We start from the raw sequence: 19,260 nt of genomic DNA, 5'->3' as shown, positions 1-19,260 counted from the left end.
CTGCTATTCAGCAGACCTGAGAAGAAATCTGCCAGGAATAGTTGCAGCAGCAATAAAAGCCATGTGTAATCTGTGCAGTTTCAGTAGCAGAGCCTAAAATGGGACTGGGCAGCCTGAGGACACAGCAGAGGTAATGAAATCCCTGAATCTCTGACCAGATTTCAAAGCTGTACTCTAGTAACAGAGGATTTGCCAGGCTGTCAAAGAAAGGATGAGGCCCTCCCATCTTGGACACAGCTCATTCATTCTGGATTGAAGTTAATGGATCTGGTCATGGAGTGGTTGACTCAGCAAGAAAGACTGCAGTGATGGAAAATGATCCCCAAAAGGGTGGACATTCATATGAAAATAATGCTGGTATGCAGATTATAAAAAATACAGTGTTGACTTATTCAGTGAAGGATTCTTTAGCTCCAGAGGATGAAACTCAGAGAATCTCATTTAAGCCTAAAATCACCAACAGCCAAGATGCAGATTTCCTGCAGTTAAAAGAGGACTGTTGTTTAAACAGACTGGCACCTAAATCAACCACTCCCAGCCTTTTCTGCGATGATCTCACTGCTGCCACTTTCTCATGAAGCTCATGTGTTCTCTTGCCTTGCCAACCCCTCCTTGCAGCACTGCTTTCTAACTGGAGCTGCCTTGCACCACTTGCAGTGGTGCAAGTTCTCTCTGCTGCTGCTGCCCCAGCGCACCCGAGTGGGTTGCACTCTGCTATACTGTACAAATATATACTATGGCTGTGAGCCAAGGCTTCTGAGTTGTGCCTGTAAGCAGAGTTGTAGGAGTGAATACAACAGCCTGAGAGCAATTCCTGGGTCCTGTGGAGAACTGGCACAGCACAGCTTGTATCCTCACAGTTGCACTCACTTTCACCTCCAGAACAAGGTGGCCGAGTCCAAAGTGCCCAAAGTAAGTCCCTCCTGTGGGCTAACTCTGCACTCTGAGAGCTGCTAGTCCACACGAGTCCACATGGGTGAAAGCTGTTCCTGGGATCATGTTACCAATTCAGCAGTACCCAGACCTGCACCTTGTCCCCTTCTGCTTTACTAGCACAGATACTGCCAGTCTGCTGCACAGACAGACAATAGGGACATGTTCACAGCTGAAAGCTTCTGAGTTTCAGGATCAGAACAACAAGCTTTGGCAGCCATTTAGCAGCTGCTGGACTATTCCATTAGCAGTGTTTGTTAGCTGGCACTGAGAAGATGAGAAAACCAGGGTTGAAATCAGCACTGTTCAGTGCTGTCAGCTTTGAGGAGACTCCATTAACTGCACCAAAGTTACACCAGAAGAAATAAGACTCTAAAGACTGAAGCCTGCAAATAAAGAAGTGCAATAAACAAAAAAATGAGATATTTTATGAGCATCTTTTCTTAAATTATTGAAGAGTTTACTTTAACAAGGCATGAGATCAGTTTTGTCCACTGAAAACTGTTGACAACAAGCGCCACTCAGTGTAGCTATAAAATATAAAAATTTTGACAATGTTTACAGGAGATTGGATACACCTTCACAATGACAGCTCTGCTGCACTGGAAGGATTATCAGAAGAGGAAGCAGCCCCTAGTGTTTAACAAATGTTAACAAATGTCCTTCCCTTATTTCATCTGTGTGAAAAGAAACATCCCACGGTTCACTTATCTGATCAGAATGTCACCTCAGAGTAAAATTCATGCCAGACAAGGAGTAATCTCAGAATAAAAAGTATACACTTACCAACCGTATCCATTAGTAAATTAAATTACCGTGATTTTTGGCAGTAAGGGAGAGCCAGGTTAGACATTAGAAATCATTTTGAACTGTAAGGATAGAAAAGCAATAGCTTCACTTGCCTGGGGAGGTTGTAGAGCCTTAATCACATGGGATTTTTAGAGCTTATTAGGAAAATATCTGTCAGGAACGTACCTGGTAATTTCGTTTGGTTCAGGAGTCTGGGCAGAGGAAAACAGGATGACTGCTAAAGACCTTTGCCAGCCCTGTTTTCCAAGATCCCTATAGAAGTCAACACTGAACACTACAATTTTTTAACAGCTGTTTCATTGACATAAAGCCCTATTAAACCTTTCAGTGAGGTCATAAGTTTTTAGTGCAGTCCAAAGAGGGTTATCAGTAGAAAATGTCAAAGTTTTATGGGAACCTGATGGATTTATTTCACATAAACTCTCCATTTAGGTAAGTAAATCCCACTTAAGGCAGTCCACCAGATATTTTAGGAAGAATCAACTGACCAGGTTTCGTATTCACTGCAAAATATGCCATTTTACTGCAACTCTTATCTTTAAAGAGAGAGCTAGTGTTTCCTGGGGCTTAATGAGTCAACTGTTGGTTTTCAGTGAGATATAAATCTCACCACGGTGGTGAGGCCAGGCTGGTGCCCGGACTTCATGCAAACCAGTTCAGACGGGGAGGATTCAGCACCCACGTCCAGGGAGAGGAAGCTGCTTTCAGCACCTTGGACAAGATCCGGGCACCCTCAGGGGTCCGACGGGACTCAGACCCCAACGGGAGAGGGACCTCTGACTCCCTCCCTAGTCCTGGCTGCCAGAGCTATGATAGCAGCAGGCAGGGTAAGACACAAAATCCTTCCATCAGATGGAACCTGCCTTTTCACATTTCAGAGCACGGCTGTAGGATGCACCAAGACTAGACTGGCCAGAGCAAGAGCTAACACAGAGATGCGAATCATCGGCAGATGACATAATTACCTGGGGTTTCCACCCGCCGGTAATGGTAGGGGTTGATGCACACTTCTTTCTGTTTCGAGCCAAAAGGGAACTCACAACATTCCAGTGGTTTCAGCTCATGGTGAGACTGTAAGTCAGGCCAGCGCCACACTCTGCAGTATATGACGTGGGGAAGCCCCTTGCGGTGAGACACCTGCAGCCGCCCGTCCAAGGAACGTGGGATCGTGACGCATTTACTGGGCTGACCCGGGCAGCTCAGAGCCCTCTCCAGTTCTTCCATGGCTCCTTTTTTCTTCTTTAACTTCTTCACCAAGGAATCAACAGCTTTTTCTGCCCACTTTTCTTCTTCATCTCCTTGTTTCCAGCCCAGCAGCCTTTTCACTGCGGGGCTGGTGAAGGAGAACAAGGAGCTGATAGGGGTGCTGGAGTGCATAAGAAGCAGAGATTGCGCACAAGCGTCAAGGGAAGCACAAACTGTTCTCCTGCCTTGCAAGGCCTGCACGGCGTTTCCACAGTGCTGTGATGGACACTTCCTTCAGTGGAAGAAGGAAGAGAGGAGGTTCTTTCACATGTACGTTTTTGTAGTCTTAGGCACAAGTAGTCCAACAGGGTGGGTCTCAGAACTTTCCAAACATCAAGAAACTGCTGATGAAGCCTGGAACAGCAACACAATACATGGTTAGGCTTCACACACTATTTCCATTGTTCCTTCAATAAAATGTTTTGAAAGAGAAATCATTCAAAATGTGTAGTTAATTTTCAGTGGTTTTCTGTTTGGTTTTTAATGTTTATTTTGGGCCCAAGCCTCTCTTCCACACTATCCATCCCACTCATTTTAGAGCTGGGGATTTCATGGAAATTGTAAAGTATCCAGTCACTTCAACTTGTGTTTAGAGTTTAATGCACCAGGCAAATGGTTGCAGGACTAAGATTATTATTAGTACAAAATAAAATTTACCCTCTTTTTTATATGCTGGTAGCTGTAGGTTCAGCTCAATCATCTTCTATGAAAATAAATCTGTGATACCAAATTCTATGGAAGCAATGAGTAGAACACTGATCTGATTTCAACTCGCTGTCTGCCACTCCAATCTCACTGTACTGTCAAGAGTTGTAAAAATATTAACTGCAAAATTAATTTAAAATTCTCCTGGATTTCATTTAAGGCTTTTGAAAGATTTATTATTATTCTCTAAACTTATTTATATTTTCTTACATGGAAGAGAAAAGTCCTTTTTGCCTATACAGTCTGTTTCTCTCTCATCAACAGTTCACAGCTTTCTGGATCCAAATCACAGACTTTTGGACACAGTTTGTGCTGGATGGATCCTGAGTGGATGGATCCTGAGTTATTTTTGCTAGGAGTTGCTACATCTGACAAAGTCCAACAGAAAGAGTTTAGCTCTTAAGGGCTTTTCCTTTTTTTTTTTTTCGTATAGCTGGAGCCACTCTAATTTTAGCTGAAAATTACACATTTCCACTGACTGGAACTCTGAGGAAAAAATTTCCTTGTATGTCAAGCTATTTACTGTTTTAAATATATTTCATGGACCCCCTGTGCAAAGCAAGTCCAAAAGTCTGAACTACACAGAGGGCACTTGAAACAAGCGATGGGGCCAGCTTCCAAATGGATGCCTCTAGAATAGCAGCTCCATTACTGCCCTAGCCCACCCTTGTGGACCTTTTTGCCCCACCAACAAAGGCCTGCTCCCAGTCCTCAGCACCACTTAGATGCAGCCACTGGGAAGACAGATATTGCCCAGCACAGGGAGCGGCAGAGTTTCATAAACCATATTTTGTGCAATTTCCTTGAATATACAGGTCTTGTAAGAGTTCAGAGGGCACCCGGAGACATTGTGTGCAGGCACAGGTACAACACAGTGAGACAGGAGGCCAATCCCAAGGACTGGTTCTTTGGCATACTTGGATACCCTCGGCGCCATGCAGCTCTGGAGCATGCTGCAGTGTGAGCACACATGGCCCAGGGCAGCACAGCCTCTTGGACAGGCTGTGATGTTTACTGAGGACCAAGGACTGCCTAGAGCTGTTTTTCTCCCAGCTCTTCTGTTTTGTTCTCCTACCCATCCCTATGCCCCACTGCATTTCCCTTTGAGAGATGCCCATCACTGAGAAATGCAGATACATGGAAACATTACAAGCTTTTTCCCTTCCTCCACAACAGCAGCAGTGGTGGGGGAAGGAGCTCAAGGTCCCAAAAGCCTTCCACTGCACTAGGAGGATGGAAGCACTTGGCCCCACAGAGCAGAAATCATGAAAGCAACTCTTTGGCAGCAGCTGCTCTTCCCCGAGATTTTCATATGCCAAACACCATAAAAACATGCACAAAGGAAGGACAAAACAGGAAAACAGAACAGGCACACCTTGCTTCAGGCACCCACCAGAGCACTGAGCTCTGGCTTATGCAATTTCTACATTATCAACTTATGTGTGTGTCCATTTGTCCCCGACTGTCAAGAGGGGCTCTTGACACAGCACGGCAGAAACCCCCTCCCTCATGCCCTTCATCAGTCAAAGATCAATTCCACAGGACTGTGGAAACCTGTCCCACCATACAAAAAGAACATTCAGATTCCAGATTTTTTTCCCTGCTCTATATTAGTAGAAGTCCAGTGACCTGGAATATTTAACTGGATAGTTACTAATGCCTCTAGACAAAACCAAAGTCTATTCCAAACACTTAAGGGGTACATGTGAAAATGAAGGAAAATCAGAGTGATTTATCACAGGAAAAAACACCCTCAATCTGTTTGTAAAACATAATGTGGATAAAATTTAAACAGGCAGGCTCCAGTCCTTGCAGGAGCAGGCTCAGGCTACAGAGCCCAGCATCAGCCCCATCCAGACATCCTGTGCAGTGGAGGTGTCTGTCCCTCACTGCCCTGGTGAGAACCTGTGGAGGATCCACCATCACATTGCTGGCATTGCCTGGTGGCACCAAAACTCATCTTCACACGAGAAAATAAAACAATGCTGGGATCACTGTGGATCAACCCCGAAAGCAGCAACAGGAAGCAAGGAAAGCCTGGGATGAAAGCCCACCAGACCAGTAGCAGTGTAGAAGTCTCTGCTCTATGCTGAGACGGAAAAGGCTCACACTTCTTATCTGAGGGGTCTCCTGGGCATTGGCATGTGTAAACAACTACTCCTGATAAGTTAATGCAACATTACAATCATCAGATGTGAAAACATACATGTTCACATAAAAGTATTGTCCCGAGATTTTCTTTTCCATTTTGACCAAGGTTTTAAATAAACACATTAATCTCGTTCAGTCAAATTAAATAACTCAACAGTGACATCAGTATGAGTCTGAGCACTATTGTTGCTGGTGGGAGAGTCGCCAAGACTATGTGTATAAAAGCAAAAGCCGTGCTTTGCAGACCATGTGATGTAGTCTCAGATAAGTACATTGCACAATTTCCTACCACACTCCCCCCAGTTTCTTCTAAAATCCTTTTTCCCCAAATTCAACTGACATATAAAATATAAATGGTATTAAATAAACTAAACAGCTTTCAAATAATATTATCAGAACATCCTAGTTTAATGTTATTAAATTACATAATACTGCACACTATTCAGCAGACTAAGCCCTGTGTTGATACGCTTAGATTCTCTGTTGCGAAACAGCGAGGCAGCCACTCTGCTCCAGGGCTGCAACGACAGAGATGTCAATTCACAATTTAATTTTAACAGTCTTTCAGTATAGCAGTTGCTTAAGCCATATACCTTTGGTAACAAGCAACTTGACTGCCCAACTGGAATGTTTCAAACCCACACTTGATGTATTTTCTGTGCTGGTGATCTATTGTGTTTCTCGATGATCGATGCAGTTTAGAGTGGCAGTGGGAAGGGAAGTGTTAGAGTTTTGATCTATATTCTCAGCACACATCCATTATACAAGGATGGAAGTTCTGGTTGGTCACCTCTATCTCCCCCAGTGACAACATGATGTTCTACCATGAGGATGAGTTAGGCATCGTTCAGGATACATTCCTTACACAATTCCCTCCCCTGGGACTACAAGGAAGGCTTTGTCTATCTGTCAGCTAAGTGAAGGGTCAACATCAAACACGGTCAGTCTTCCATGCTGTAAATCTTTATTCCATCACTGAGTATAGCCTAAGATCTGAAGCTTGATTTAGGGAAGAGGTATAAGACATATGAGATGTGAGCATGGACCCACCCTTTTTTTTTCCTGCAGCCTGCAGGAGAAGGTGGGACTGGAAACATGTCAGCCCAGTTCACTGGCTCCATTCTCCCTAAACATAGGGTTGATTACTATTGCTGTGGCATAACAGTGGTGGGAAATATCTCTGGGCACGGGATATTATTTATTACCTGTAGCATGTTATTACCACAGCATCTGGAATGGCTTTGGTCTGTGCCAGCAGCACTCCCCCAAACCACTTTTGTGCAGAGTTCAAGAGTTAGGAGGGAACAGGGGTCACTCCTTATAATGTCTGCATAGAGCCACCATGTTTTGGAGGGTGAGACAACCATTGCACAGAAGTAAGCCTCAAGGCCAGGGACAGTATAAGGCATGTTTAATTTATTAGTATAGAAGCAGTCTTTCAATAGAATTTACTTGGCCACATAAACATGTCCAAATTTTTATCACCCATCTGACCTACTCATCTCCAAGTCCCTAAATCTGTATTTGAGAAGAATATGTGTGTACATTGCATGGAGCATTTTACATAAAGGTAAATATCTAGGAAAAAAAAAAAGCAAAATCAGGCACTGCTTACAGCTAATGTGTGGGATGAGACACCTCAAGTCTGAAAGACTGCTGCTAATGGCCAGCAAAATGGACATAAAGTAGAAGGGACTAGGATATTTTCTTCTCCTTCTATGCCCATTTTTTACCTTCCGGTGTAGAAATAGCCTGTAAGTCCTCAGGTCAACAGGAGAAATGTGTTGCTCCAGGAGTTTCACTTCAGTAACTTCTACTGTGGTACTAAAGAGCCTGACACACCAGCAGCAGAGGAAAGCCCACCATAACTGTGGGCTTACAATTTCCTAACTGGAGACAAGTCCTGATGAAACCAATAAGAGGGGTTCCAGAGCTTATGGATATTAAACATGCCCTCTTCTCTTTCGAGTGCAAACATGCTGACATCTCCACAATGGAAAGATTTGGTAAGTTTAGATTTTACCTAATGTAAGAAGGATCCACTGTGTCAGGGAAGATTCACATCACACCCTAGCAGAATGCCTGTGCAGTCCAACATGCTGATTAAGTTTCCTCTAATTCAATTGTCATAGAATCACAGAATCATAGAATATCCTGAGCTAAAAGGGACACACTAGGGTCATCAAAGCCAACTCCTGGCCCTGCACAGGCCAGCCCAGGAGTCACACCATGTGCCTCAGAGCATTGTCCAAACACTTCTTGAACTCTGTCAGGCTTGGTGCTGTGACCACTTCTCTGAGGAGCCTGTTCCAGTGCCAAATCACCCTCGGGGTGAGGAAACTTTTCCTGATATCCAACCTAAACCTCCTCTGACACAGCTTCATGCCATTCCCTCAGGCTGGGGGAATTTCACTCCCATAGGCACAGCAGGGAAATTGTACCAGTCCTTGTTAAATTTCACTCTAAGCTTTCTGCAGAAGTCAAAAAGGAAAACTTTCATGGATGCTAATGACAACAGACTTATGACACCACTGTGTAAAAACAAAGTGTCCAACATCCTTCAAAAGTGTATCTGTGTATGTGCATACAAGCAAAAGTGTGGGCAGATGTGTATGTACTCATGATCTCAGCATAAAACTTCAAGGTGCTGCCTCCACTCCAGCACTTGCCTGGTGAGAGGCACGGCTATCTGTCTTGAGAATGCCTGACATCATCAGTCTCAGTGTCACTGCAACAGCTAAGTAAGACCACAGAGGGAGATTTCTCAGAGGGTCGTCTAGACATAAGCTGTGCAGTTTTTGGAGATGCATGCAGCTGGAAAACAGAGCAGTGAGACAATTATAGCTGGAAGTCTGACACTCAGCAACTAAATCACAACAGAACTGGAAGGGAGAAAATTGTTTCAGTCGATCAGTGTGAAGAAGAATGCAGTGAACATGCTCTTGGTTAGTTATTTTTGCCTAGTGCTGATTCAGTTACTTCTACCTACTATGAAAGAGAGAAGCATGTGAGTTTTCTTAAATTAAATGATTCTTGGTATGTTTTCAAATGTGCCCAGCTGGCAGCAGCCTGCACATACCCAGGGCTTTGCAAGAACCTCCCGAGTCAAATCATCACTGCTACTCGCTCTGGGGATCTTCTTCACATCAGGAAAAGGGAAAAGGGATTTCAAAACAAACAAACAAACAAAAGTGTGTGCAAATATGTGGGTCTCAAATGAGTGGCGAACATCACCAATCTTGCCTTGGGCCTCATGCACCAACTTTTTTATATTTTTGCCCAAATAGCAACTTGGAGCTGGGCAGCAGAGATTTCACATGTACACTCATTCCAGGAGAGCAGTGTGAAAGAACAACCTGAGCAGCACAGTCCAATAATCGGCTCATGGCTGAGCAACAGTGGCTACATGTTATTTTTGAAGCATGTAAATCACTTGCTCCACTCATGGCACCCTCAGCATCAGTTGGGATCCCCCGAGGCTTCTTGTTGTCCTTGGGACCCACCCTTGGGACAGGGTGCTATTATGAACCCATCTGAAACCACTGTCTTTCACACACACAAGAAAATACAGTGAATGAATTATTCATTACAGTGTTCCCAACTTCTTCCACAAACACAGAACCTAACACCTAGGGTTTTAATTTAATGGGATGAAAAGAAGGTTGGGGTTTTTTTAATTAAGAAATTAAATTTCTTCCCAGTTTGACCCTGGACTGCTCCAACTAAAAACACATCCAATGATAGGAGGTAGAGTGTTTGAAGCTCAAATGTATCCGTGTTTTGCACAACCCTGGCAGCATCTTGTTTATTCATATAAGCTTAAATGAATAAGCTTCTGAAACTAATTTTCTTGAGTATTTTTCAAGTTTGTTTAGAAAACTCCTCTAAATAGTGAACTTCTAAAACAGTGAACTTTATGTGCAGGCATCAATATCACAAAGCAAATCTCACAGTGCCTCATGCTTCTCCAGGCACTTATTCACCCTGTGGAGCCTTCACCTGAACTCACTGCCTCCCAAATAAAGTAAGAACAAAATTTGATGCTAGTGACTAAAAATTTCAGGTATCCACATAAGTGTTCTGAGCTCATGTAACCACTCAAGTATTACCTCATCTACTCAGCATCTTTTAGCTTCTTGTGACAGGAATAACACATTCTTACTTGATACAGAGGAGGAAAGATTTAAGTATATAAGCTGCACACCTTAACACACAGCTATGTGCACTTCCACACAAACAAACAAACACCTGCAGATGTGTTTCAGGAGCATAAATTCTCTCACAAAAGAAAATTAAGTACTCAGGTCATGTCTGGTATGCCCATGATGCCTGACTAGTAAGCAATTCCTGCCGTAGGACTGCTGTGGGACTGTGGATGAGCACATTGGCAGATGTTTCAACAAAGCTTTGTTGGTGTGACATAAGATGGGGAGAGCAGAGGTGCTTGGGCATGGTAACAGTACCCCCATGTGCAAAGTCTGCTGCAGACAGGATAGGGGCAATCCATCTTTCATGTCCACTTAAAAAACCAGGGAGTACATACGAGTAGGATGGATACGTGTTGGGACAGTTGCTGCTGTCTGCGAGGGCATTTTGCACAGCTTGCTTCAAGAATAACTGTGATGGCCCTGGGGAGGAAGAAGAGACTGGAAAACCCCTTGAGATGAGCCCTTATGACCCTACGTCCCCTACTACAACCAAGTAAAAGGGTTTCTCTGTTCTGGTGTAGCGCTGGGCTAGCATGGCTACACTGGCTTTGACCCCTGGGCTACTTTCATCCAGCTGCTGAGGATGGCTACCCAAACCAGAGGGTTGATGTTCCCACCAATTTTTGCCTTTGAAAATCTCCCACAATATCTGAAGGTACCCCACAAAACTACCACAACCAAAGTCTATGTAAAAATATTAAACTGGACCAATTTATCACTATGATCTCTCTCCGACTGCACTTCCTTCCTCGGTATTAATTTTTAAAGGAAACCAGTGACTGTGATGTTTATAAGGAGTGAACCACACAGTATTCCCTGTCTGGGCCACACCAAAGTTTCTAAGATGCAATCCCACAGGGACACATCCTCTTCTCTGCTTCACACCCTGCTCCCTGCAGGCAGGAAGAAGACCCATCCACCCAGTCCCTGCCTTACCCCTTCCTGAGGCTGCCTTGCTTACACTCAGTCCGGCACCTCCAAGGAAGAGCCCCTCTCTCAGCTGCTTTCCTCCAGCAGAGCTGCAGGCTAAGGAGCACTCATGCCATGGAGGAGCTCTGAGGGTGCATCTGTGGGAGAAGGCAGGAGGCATTGGGGTGATGAGGAGGTACATCAACCTGCCTTAGGAAGCCAAAATGTCTTCTCATGGCTCTGGCTATCCCCATTTTACAGCCAGTCGGTCCTGCATTCCTCACATACCCACCATTCCCAGAGAAACTGCAGCAAAGCCCATTGGTGTTTCTAAAAATGGAAGGGTTAGAAATACGCAAAAAATAGAATTCCCGCTTTTAAAACAAAAGCTGATTCGTCTCTGATACAAAGCATGAAGCCAAGTGCCTCCAGAACAAACACTTCACAAAGGTAGAAGGGAACTTGAAAAGAACTTCAGCTTCCACGCTAGTCTAAAGTTTACAGCCACAATAATCAGATTCCGTAATCCTTGTTATCAATCACTGGCATTCTTGGAGTCATTCCCAAATACTCATTTTAGGAAAAGGATTTGCTTAGATTCAGATGTTAAGAATGTTGTGAATAAGGATACTTGTAAAGAACAATTACTTCACCAATGATGTGGCACATAGTGTGATAAGAACCTATTCTGGAAATTTAGTGTCTTAAACTGTCAGAAGAGAATATGCTTTTGCATACCTGGTTGTGCCTTTACAGTGCACACAGGGAAAAAGGACAAAGCAAATGTTCTCCTCACATTGTATGGTAGCACATCCCACCTCAGGGAGGTCTGTCTGAAGCATTACTCAGTTCTAGTGTTAAAATAGGAGACATCTTTTGCAGATGATTTAGCATCTCACAGCTTGGAAAGTGAAATACAGATCAATAAAAAACGCAAAAGGAAGAACTTCCAGAAGCACTTCCCCTCTGAGTGGCAGCAGGCCTGGGGAGGAAGCAACAGTACTGCTGGCCACGTCTCTTTCTCTGCAGGTGAGACAGCCTGGCTAACTGCACCGGGGGAATAGATTTCACACACAAGACACTTTCTGTACACATCACACTAGCAAGCATTTGTCCATGGAATCACATTAGCATTTCATTGTGTTCAAACCATATCACACTCGAATCTGTTTTTCCTAAAAGGCCTCCATTGTGCATCACTGTGGGAAATTGCTAATGCAATAAGATTGACATATAGGTTCTCCTGCATGAACATCCGCAGTAATCTGTGCTAATTGAGCCCTCAGTGGCTTGTGAAATCCTGCAGAGGGGAGGAAGGGTGGAGCATCCACACAGCCTGCATCTTGGAGAGCTGCAGCAAATAACTGTGTGGAGAAAAGGTAAACACTAGTAAAGAAAGTAAAGGTAAACACATTTAAAGATCTGGTCCAATGGCAAGGATTGCCTTGGTCAAGGGACCAGGACACATTTTCTTTGAAAAATATCCGGATATGCTTGGACTGTCTGTGGAAGTTATTTCCCAACAACAGGACTAAGAACAAAAGGAGCGAGAACTTGCCTATCTAGTTCCCTCCTGTGGGGGAATGAAGGAGACAGCTGGCCATTCCCAGCGACTTCAGCTGAAGATGTGGGTGCTCAGATTCTCTGTAAACCAGAACATCTTAGGAGATTAAACAGGTTTCATATGCCCACATTTGAGCCTGGGAATAAAAAAACAAAGACTGGATTCTCTTTAGCATGTAAGATGACATGTCATGTTATCTACCAGCTGTCTCAGAAGGCACAAATCAGGCCCTGAGTCCTTAGAAGAAATATTTTACTCTTCTTCAAATCCATCTCAGGATTCCTAGGAACATTCCATCTCTTCATGGCTGTTGCTACCCTTCCTCTCCCCTCCTGAGTGCCTGGGCCACTCAGCTCTGGCCCAGGCAGCCCCTACACCCCAAGGCTCCCAAGGAGGGCACCACCAAGAAGCCTGAGTGGTCCTGTAGGACCATGCAGCAGGACAGGCATGGGAGCTGCAGCCTCCCATGGGAATGGATTTTGGTTTCTCTCCTCTAGATGTCTCTGTGAAGGTGCCATGCCCTGTGTGAAGTAATCCAAGATCTGTTGATGAGAGAGATAAATCTGCTACCTCACGTACGCTGCAGGGTGAGAAGCTGCACCTTGGCAGCTGGGCCAGAATAATTTGACAGAGACAAGTAGGTTTGGATAGGCAAGACCAGCAAGCAACCAAAGGAGAGTTTTGAAAAGCCACATGAACTGCTTGTGCCTTGGGTCAGTTTTGTGCCCACCGGGCAGCGTGTGGGATCCCTTCCTGCCACAGGCCTCAGGGTAAACAGCCTTCCCTCAGGTGCATCTGTCCCACAGGTGCCCTGACAGAAATGGCTTTGTAAAGCATGATCTGATGAGTAATGCAGCAAAGAAATGCTTAAAAGAAAAAAAAAAGTGGGGTTTTGTTTTTGGTTTTCGTGTGTGTTTTTGGTTTTGGTGTTTTTTGGTTTTTTTTTTTGTTAAGGGAAGGCAAGCAAGAAAACACACATAAAAAAAAGATTAGGCATTGTTGAAATGTATTGACCTCAGCTGCAGGGTTATTCACACTATAAAGGATTCTTCATTAGGTGGAGCTTTGCTGCTGGCAGACAAGGCCTGCTGGAAAGGGCACCCCCATGGCCAGCTCCTGCCTGCTGCTCTGCCCAGCACGGCTGCGTGACCCAGCTCACCAGCAGGCCGAGCAAACACAGAACCACCGCTATCAAGAAGTGGCCAGTCTGGCTCCCATTGTAGCCAGGTAATGAGGGTGAAAGGAAGCCTGCAGCAGAACAAGCTCTAATGACCCACAGGTCTGCTAATTTTCTTTCCCTCTCATTTCTCTCTTTTAATGGACACTGAGTTTGAGGCCAACAGTGGTAGGGAACTCAGGATGTGGGGAATATTTTCAAAACCTATACAAAGGCCAGGCATATAGAGAGACTCCAGAATGGGAGATGTTTCAGGAAGAAAAGCAAAAGATGTAGGATTTTGCATCTGGGAGCAGAACGTAGGTGGGAGAAGAGATCTTGTTGGGAAATGGGAGGTTGCAGTATCAAGCTGGAAGGTTGCCACAGTGTGGACTAATGCTTTGGCAGCTGCAAATAAAAGGAAGGAGGAATGTAAGAAGTAACACAAAGAAAAACTGTCAAGAGATATCTGGAAGTATCAAAACCTGTGAGGAAACAGAAGAGGCAAAGATGATGCTAAGCTTGGCAGAGGGAGGATGGTGATGCCACTGACAAGGAAAAAAGAGTGGGAAGGAAACAAGTTCTGGATGTGATGTGAAAGATACGGCTCTGCTTCTCCCAGTCAGAAACACACTTCGATCTTAATGATGTCTCAGAAAAACAGAGATCAATTATCAGACTTTCTTCTTCTGTTTTTTTTCTTGGTTTTTAAAGTAGGGGTGGCTGCATAAATTGGGAAGTGTCCTTCACTCCATGTCCCCCTCCACCATGTCCTTGCTGTGCCCCTGTTTAGAGGAACCGAAGCTCAAAGAGAGCTACTCAACCTTACATCTGTCTAAGGTGCAGAAATCTGAAAATGGTCCTGTAGAACAATCCACCTGATGTTTCACCTGCTTTAATTAAAATGCAAACATGTATTGGTCAGGATCTCTGTCTGGGCTCTGGTCCTGCAATCTATTAAATCCACTCATCTGCAAAAGCACAGCCAAATTTTTAGCTGCTATAATAAATACACAGGGCCCAAATCTCTTTAAGTCACCTTTCCACCTGTAAAATTCCCACAGTACTAACCATTCAAACACTGCAGGCAAACTATCAGATGGGAAATAATTAGGGATATTTTTGAAAAATTAATTTTGTTGCACTGTGTTCAAAGTCTAGTGCTTCTCACAACTGTTCTCAAAGACAGTAATAGGACTGCAATGATTATCCCAAATAGTTGTTGTTATTACCATCCCTTGCTGCTCATGCACAGTAACACTAATGGTTCTTTACACCCACCTGTATCAGGAAACCAGGCAGTCAGACAGAACAACCTTTACTACGTATATTTCTGCTGTATTGTTTTCAGTTAAAATATTTCTGATGCATTATTTGGGGTTTTTTTGTCTTCCCCGTCCCTGTAATTATTATTTGTAAAGTGTATATATTGCACAGAAAATGGAATCTCTCTAGACTATCACTGTATTTTTTGCAGCAGACAAATTATAGAGCATATATATATATATATTTGTCTCCCCTTATTCTTTTAAGTTTCTTTGAAACAGGGTGCCCAGTACTGCTGGTGCTGGAATTACTGTTAGTCAGTATCAGCACTGGTGATAAACTCCAGCTAGTGTTTTGGTTAAAGGTCACTTGTAATTAGTAGTCATTGTCCTTTGAATTTAACAATGGAAAAATAAAACTTTATAGCGACAGATTAGCCTGGCCATCAAAATTACAGCACTTTAGCACTCAGGAGAGAGGATTGCATGACACACTATCTCCCTGTCTGATAACAGCAGATAGCTAAGAATTCAAACATGAGACGGAGAAAGCCTGTAAAAGAATAAAAGGAGAGAAAGGAGAATTAACTGTGCAGATGTTACGTGATACTTTGTATTGACACTTCCACACTCCTCTTTCAGTGAGCTGGGCCTCATGTTGTACCCACTGAAGCAAAGATGGAACACTGCTGCCCATTTTTGTGAGAGTAGCTTTCAAACCCGAGGTGCTACGGAATTCCTCTACACCACATCCCCACCTTCTGCAGATACTTGGCATGTGTGTGCATGACTCTTTAGTGAAATACTAATTCTCAACTTCTTCACAAAGTTGGGCAGTTGACAGCTTTGTGCGTGTTCGTTTCGGTTGCTGCACGTAAATAAAAGCTCTCTCCACCTTGTATCAGTTTACAAATACTGACACGGATTTGATGCATCCATCAGGAAATCTCTTGGTTTGCATACATAATTTGGATATGATAAGGATTTGTTATAAAATACACTTGACCCTTATTCAAGGCACTTTTGCAGAATTCCTGTTTATCAGCTTATGTGCAAGCTAATAAAGTGAAGAAGAAAATGTTTCTAATTCCATCACAAAGGGCAGAGGGAAATAGGAACTACTGCTAAACCCAGTAAATACAAGATATCCTTCCTGACACAACTGACTAAAAATGTATTTTTGGGCATGTTTATTTTAGCTACTAAGTCAAATTAACTCAATATTTAAAAAACCAAAAAACAAACCACAAACATCCCCAGCGTCTGCTTTAAAATCTAACAGGAAGCAAAGATGAACCAGCCAGACACTGGTACTTATCAAATCTGAAAGAAGGGAGTTGTCTGGCTGGATTAAAAGAGATGAGGTTTGTTTGAGTGATGACATTTGTCCTACCGTTGCTGAGGAGAAGAATTTTGCAGCACTTTCTTCATCTCATGCTCCTGAAGATGGGAAGATTAGTCCTACCACACCAATACTTGCACATATAGAGGGGCACATTTCCACACATCGGAGATGCTGAAGAGTACTGAAACTTGCGTTATCTGCAGTGCCCTTCCCAAACCACTGCAAACTTGAATTCATTCCCAAGCTGTGGACACAATTTCCTACTTCTGCCAAGGGAGAGCTCCTTCACTAAATAGTTGACCATTCTGGGCTGAAATATTTATTTCACTAATTTATAAGATGCAAGTAATTAACAGTGGGCGTGCATGTCTGTGCATCTCCACATGTCCATGTGTGTGTCTTTTATTTTTATTCCACTAATGCCTCTTTTAAAGCAGACCTGGCTAGCACGAAATAAATTGACCCATAAAATCAAACACAAAGTTACCAAACAATATCTGAATTGTTACCAATAAGCTGAACTCCGAATTTCCCCCCACTTAGAGCTGCCTGGGCACGGAGATAAAATTGCAGTCATTTCTAATTTGCCATATCGAGGACTATTGTTTTTGGAAATGTTGGTTATTTGCTAACCAACAAACGTGTAACGTTTTAACTTCGGAGCCAAAAGACAAGAAGCCAATCAGAGACACCGTTCGTAGCTGGAATAAAAACCCCGAATCCCAGCAATTCTGCTCCGTTTTTCCCGGGAGCGTGTCCAGGAGCGGGATTTCTTGAACAGAAAATAACCTCTGAAAGGAAAAGTATTTCCAAACGTGTCATGTGGGGCTCTGTTGTTTCTTTTCTTTTCTTTTTTTTTTTCTTTTTTTTTAACCTCCCCTCTCCTACTTAAGCGAGAAAGAAAGAAATCCTGACAGCGGGAAGACTTGTCACCGTTTAGCCATCCATAAAAATGTTTTTCCCCGCGCTCCTCCTTTCGCTCGCCGTCCTGGCGTCGGTCTGTCTCATCTCGCTGCTCTGCGGCCCCAGCCCCCGCCCGCACACCGCCCCAGCGCAGCGGGGCCGGGGCCGCCACCCGGGGGGACCCGGACCGGGGCGCCGCCGCGGCTGCTCCGCCGGGCGCTCGGGGATGGATGCTGCGGCCGCCGCCGCCGCCCCGCCGCCCGGCACCGCTCGGGGAGGATGCGGGACAGCCCCGGCGCGAAGTTTGGAGCGACGGCGCTGTCCCCCGTCCCCTCTGCTTCCCCCCTCGCCCTTGCCGGGACGCTGCCGGGAGCCCCGGCTCTTACCTGCCACGGGCGCGGGCTGGGGTCTCGGCGCGCCGCGGGCGGGAGCGGGGCTGCAACTGCGCGGCGGCGGCGGCGGCGGCGGGGCCAGGACGCAGCGGCAGCGGCAGCAGCAGCCCCGGCCGGCGTCAGTCAGGCGGGAGCCGCCAGGCTGTATTAGTGCGCCGGGCTGGAGCGCGGCCAGCAGCGCCGCGGCCGCTGGCCCGCCCCTCGGCCCCCCGCCCCCCCGGCCGCGCTCACACACACACACACACACGGTCGCACACACACAAGCGCACATCCACACGCTCGCACACTTGGCACCGCTCACACACACGCGCATCCACACAGATACAGACACACACACGCGCTCAAGCACACACGGACGAGCACACGCCCATGTGAGTTACACACACACACTTTCATCATGCACCTCCCCGCACCCGCCGCACGCCGCCCCTCGCAGGGCTCACCGCTCCGCACCCGCCGAGTTCTGCCCCTCCGGCACACGGGCTCCCCGTGACAGAGCTCACCCGCAGGCACAGACACACACGAACCACCCCCGCCCAACCCGCCCTTCTCACACCCCCGCTGCCGCTCGCCCCCAGCCCCTCGGGGGCCGCCATCCCGCCGGCCCGGGCTGCCCGCCCAGGGGGTGCCCCGATCGCTGCCCTGCCCGGGGCCGTGCGGGGCCCCGAGGCGTCTGTGTGTGACAGCCGGGCCGCCCCGGGACAGGTCCTTCCCGAAAGTGCCCCCGCAGCCGGTCCTTCCCCGGGGTTCCTCTCGCCGGTGCCCGAGGATGGACACCGGGGCCAAGCGCGGCGTGGGCAACTTCAGCCCCGTCCTGCGCTGCTACCAGCGCTGCTGACCCGGCTTTTGTGCACAGGAGACAAATGCCGGCTGCGGGCAAAGACTCGGAATCAACGTCGTCCCTCTGGGACGGCTGGACAGCACAGCTGCAACGGGTTTGGGGATCAGACTGCGCCTTCCCGCGCCAGGCTGCGCGGAGGTCCCATCATTTCTCGGACTGGTCAGAGAACACCAAACTGCAGCTGGCACTGATGAGCAAATGCATCTCCTGCTCCAGAGATTACCTATTAAACCCTCATATTCCCTAAAAGTAAGCATCTCTAGCTATGTAGTGTATTGCATTAGCCGTAATAAGGAAGGGCTGAAAGAAGGGAAATCAAGTGGCTTCAAGGACACCAGACATAAAAGCTACTCATGAAATTGGGGCTCCAGGCAGTGCTAGGAACAGGTAGGTCTGAACCTGACCCTGGCTGCATCGAGGGGCTCCAGTTAAATTGCACCGTGCCTTTTGAGGTCAATCAATAAATATGATTAAAGATACCATCCTGCTGACATTTTCACCAAAATTTTTTACATTGTAAAACATGACAGCAAAGCTAATGTTGTTTGAGTAGACATCAAAAAGCCACAATGCAATTACGGCTCCGCAGCGCAGTTTTGTCCAAGCATGCGTGCGTGAGGGCTGTGGTGCAATAGGGAGATACAATGTAATGCCCCAAAATATCTCTGTTTCCTGCTTTGACTAAATCTTCTTCAAATACTGGTGGCTTCCCCACTGCTTGTCGGGCTTCTTCTACAGGAGACTTCTCGACAGATGAGTGGCTGAAGAGATGCTGTTAATTAAAAATCACTGTAAATATTAATAAAGTGCCAATCACACATTCTAACTGGGCG

General features: G+C 45.7%; 1 protein-coding gene across 1 annotated transcript in view; it reads right to left on the bottom strand.

The window, feature by feature from the left end:
* Window positions 1–17,622, bottom strand: part of SMAD9 (SMAD family member 9) — a 35,665-nt gene extending 18,043 nt beyond the window's left edge. Inside the window, exons 1-2 of the mRNA XM_058045675.1 lie at window positions 17,581–17,622; window positions 2,709–3,342 (exon numbers count right to left, since the gene is read on the bottom strand). Of these exons, the coding sequence (XP_057901658.1) occupies window positions 2,709–3,120 (412 nt within the window). The 5' untranslated portion in view covers window positions 3,121–3,342; window positions 17,581–17,622. The remainder of the gene's footprint in view (window positions 1–2,708; window positions 3,343–17,580) is intronic.
* Between the last annotated feature and the right edge of the window lie 1,638 nt (window positions 17,623–19,260).

The sequence above is a fragment of the Melospiza georgiana genome, chromosome 2, assembly GCF_028018845.1.
Source record: "Melospiza georgiana isolate bMelGeo1 chromosome 2, bMelGeo1.pri, whole genome shotgun sequence".
In the NCBI taxonomy this organism is placed as follows: domain Eukaryota; kingdom Metazoa; phylum Chordata; class Aves; order Passeriformes; family Passerellidae; genus Melospiza; species Melospiza georgiana.
The sequence above is the reverse complement of the archived record's forward strand: the minus strand, read 5'-3'. Positions and strand labels throughout refer to the sequence as shown.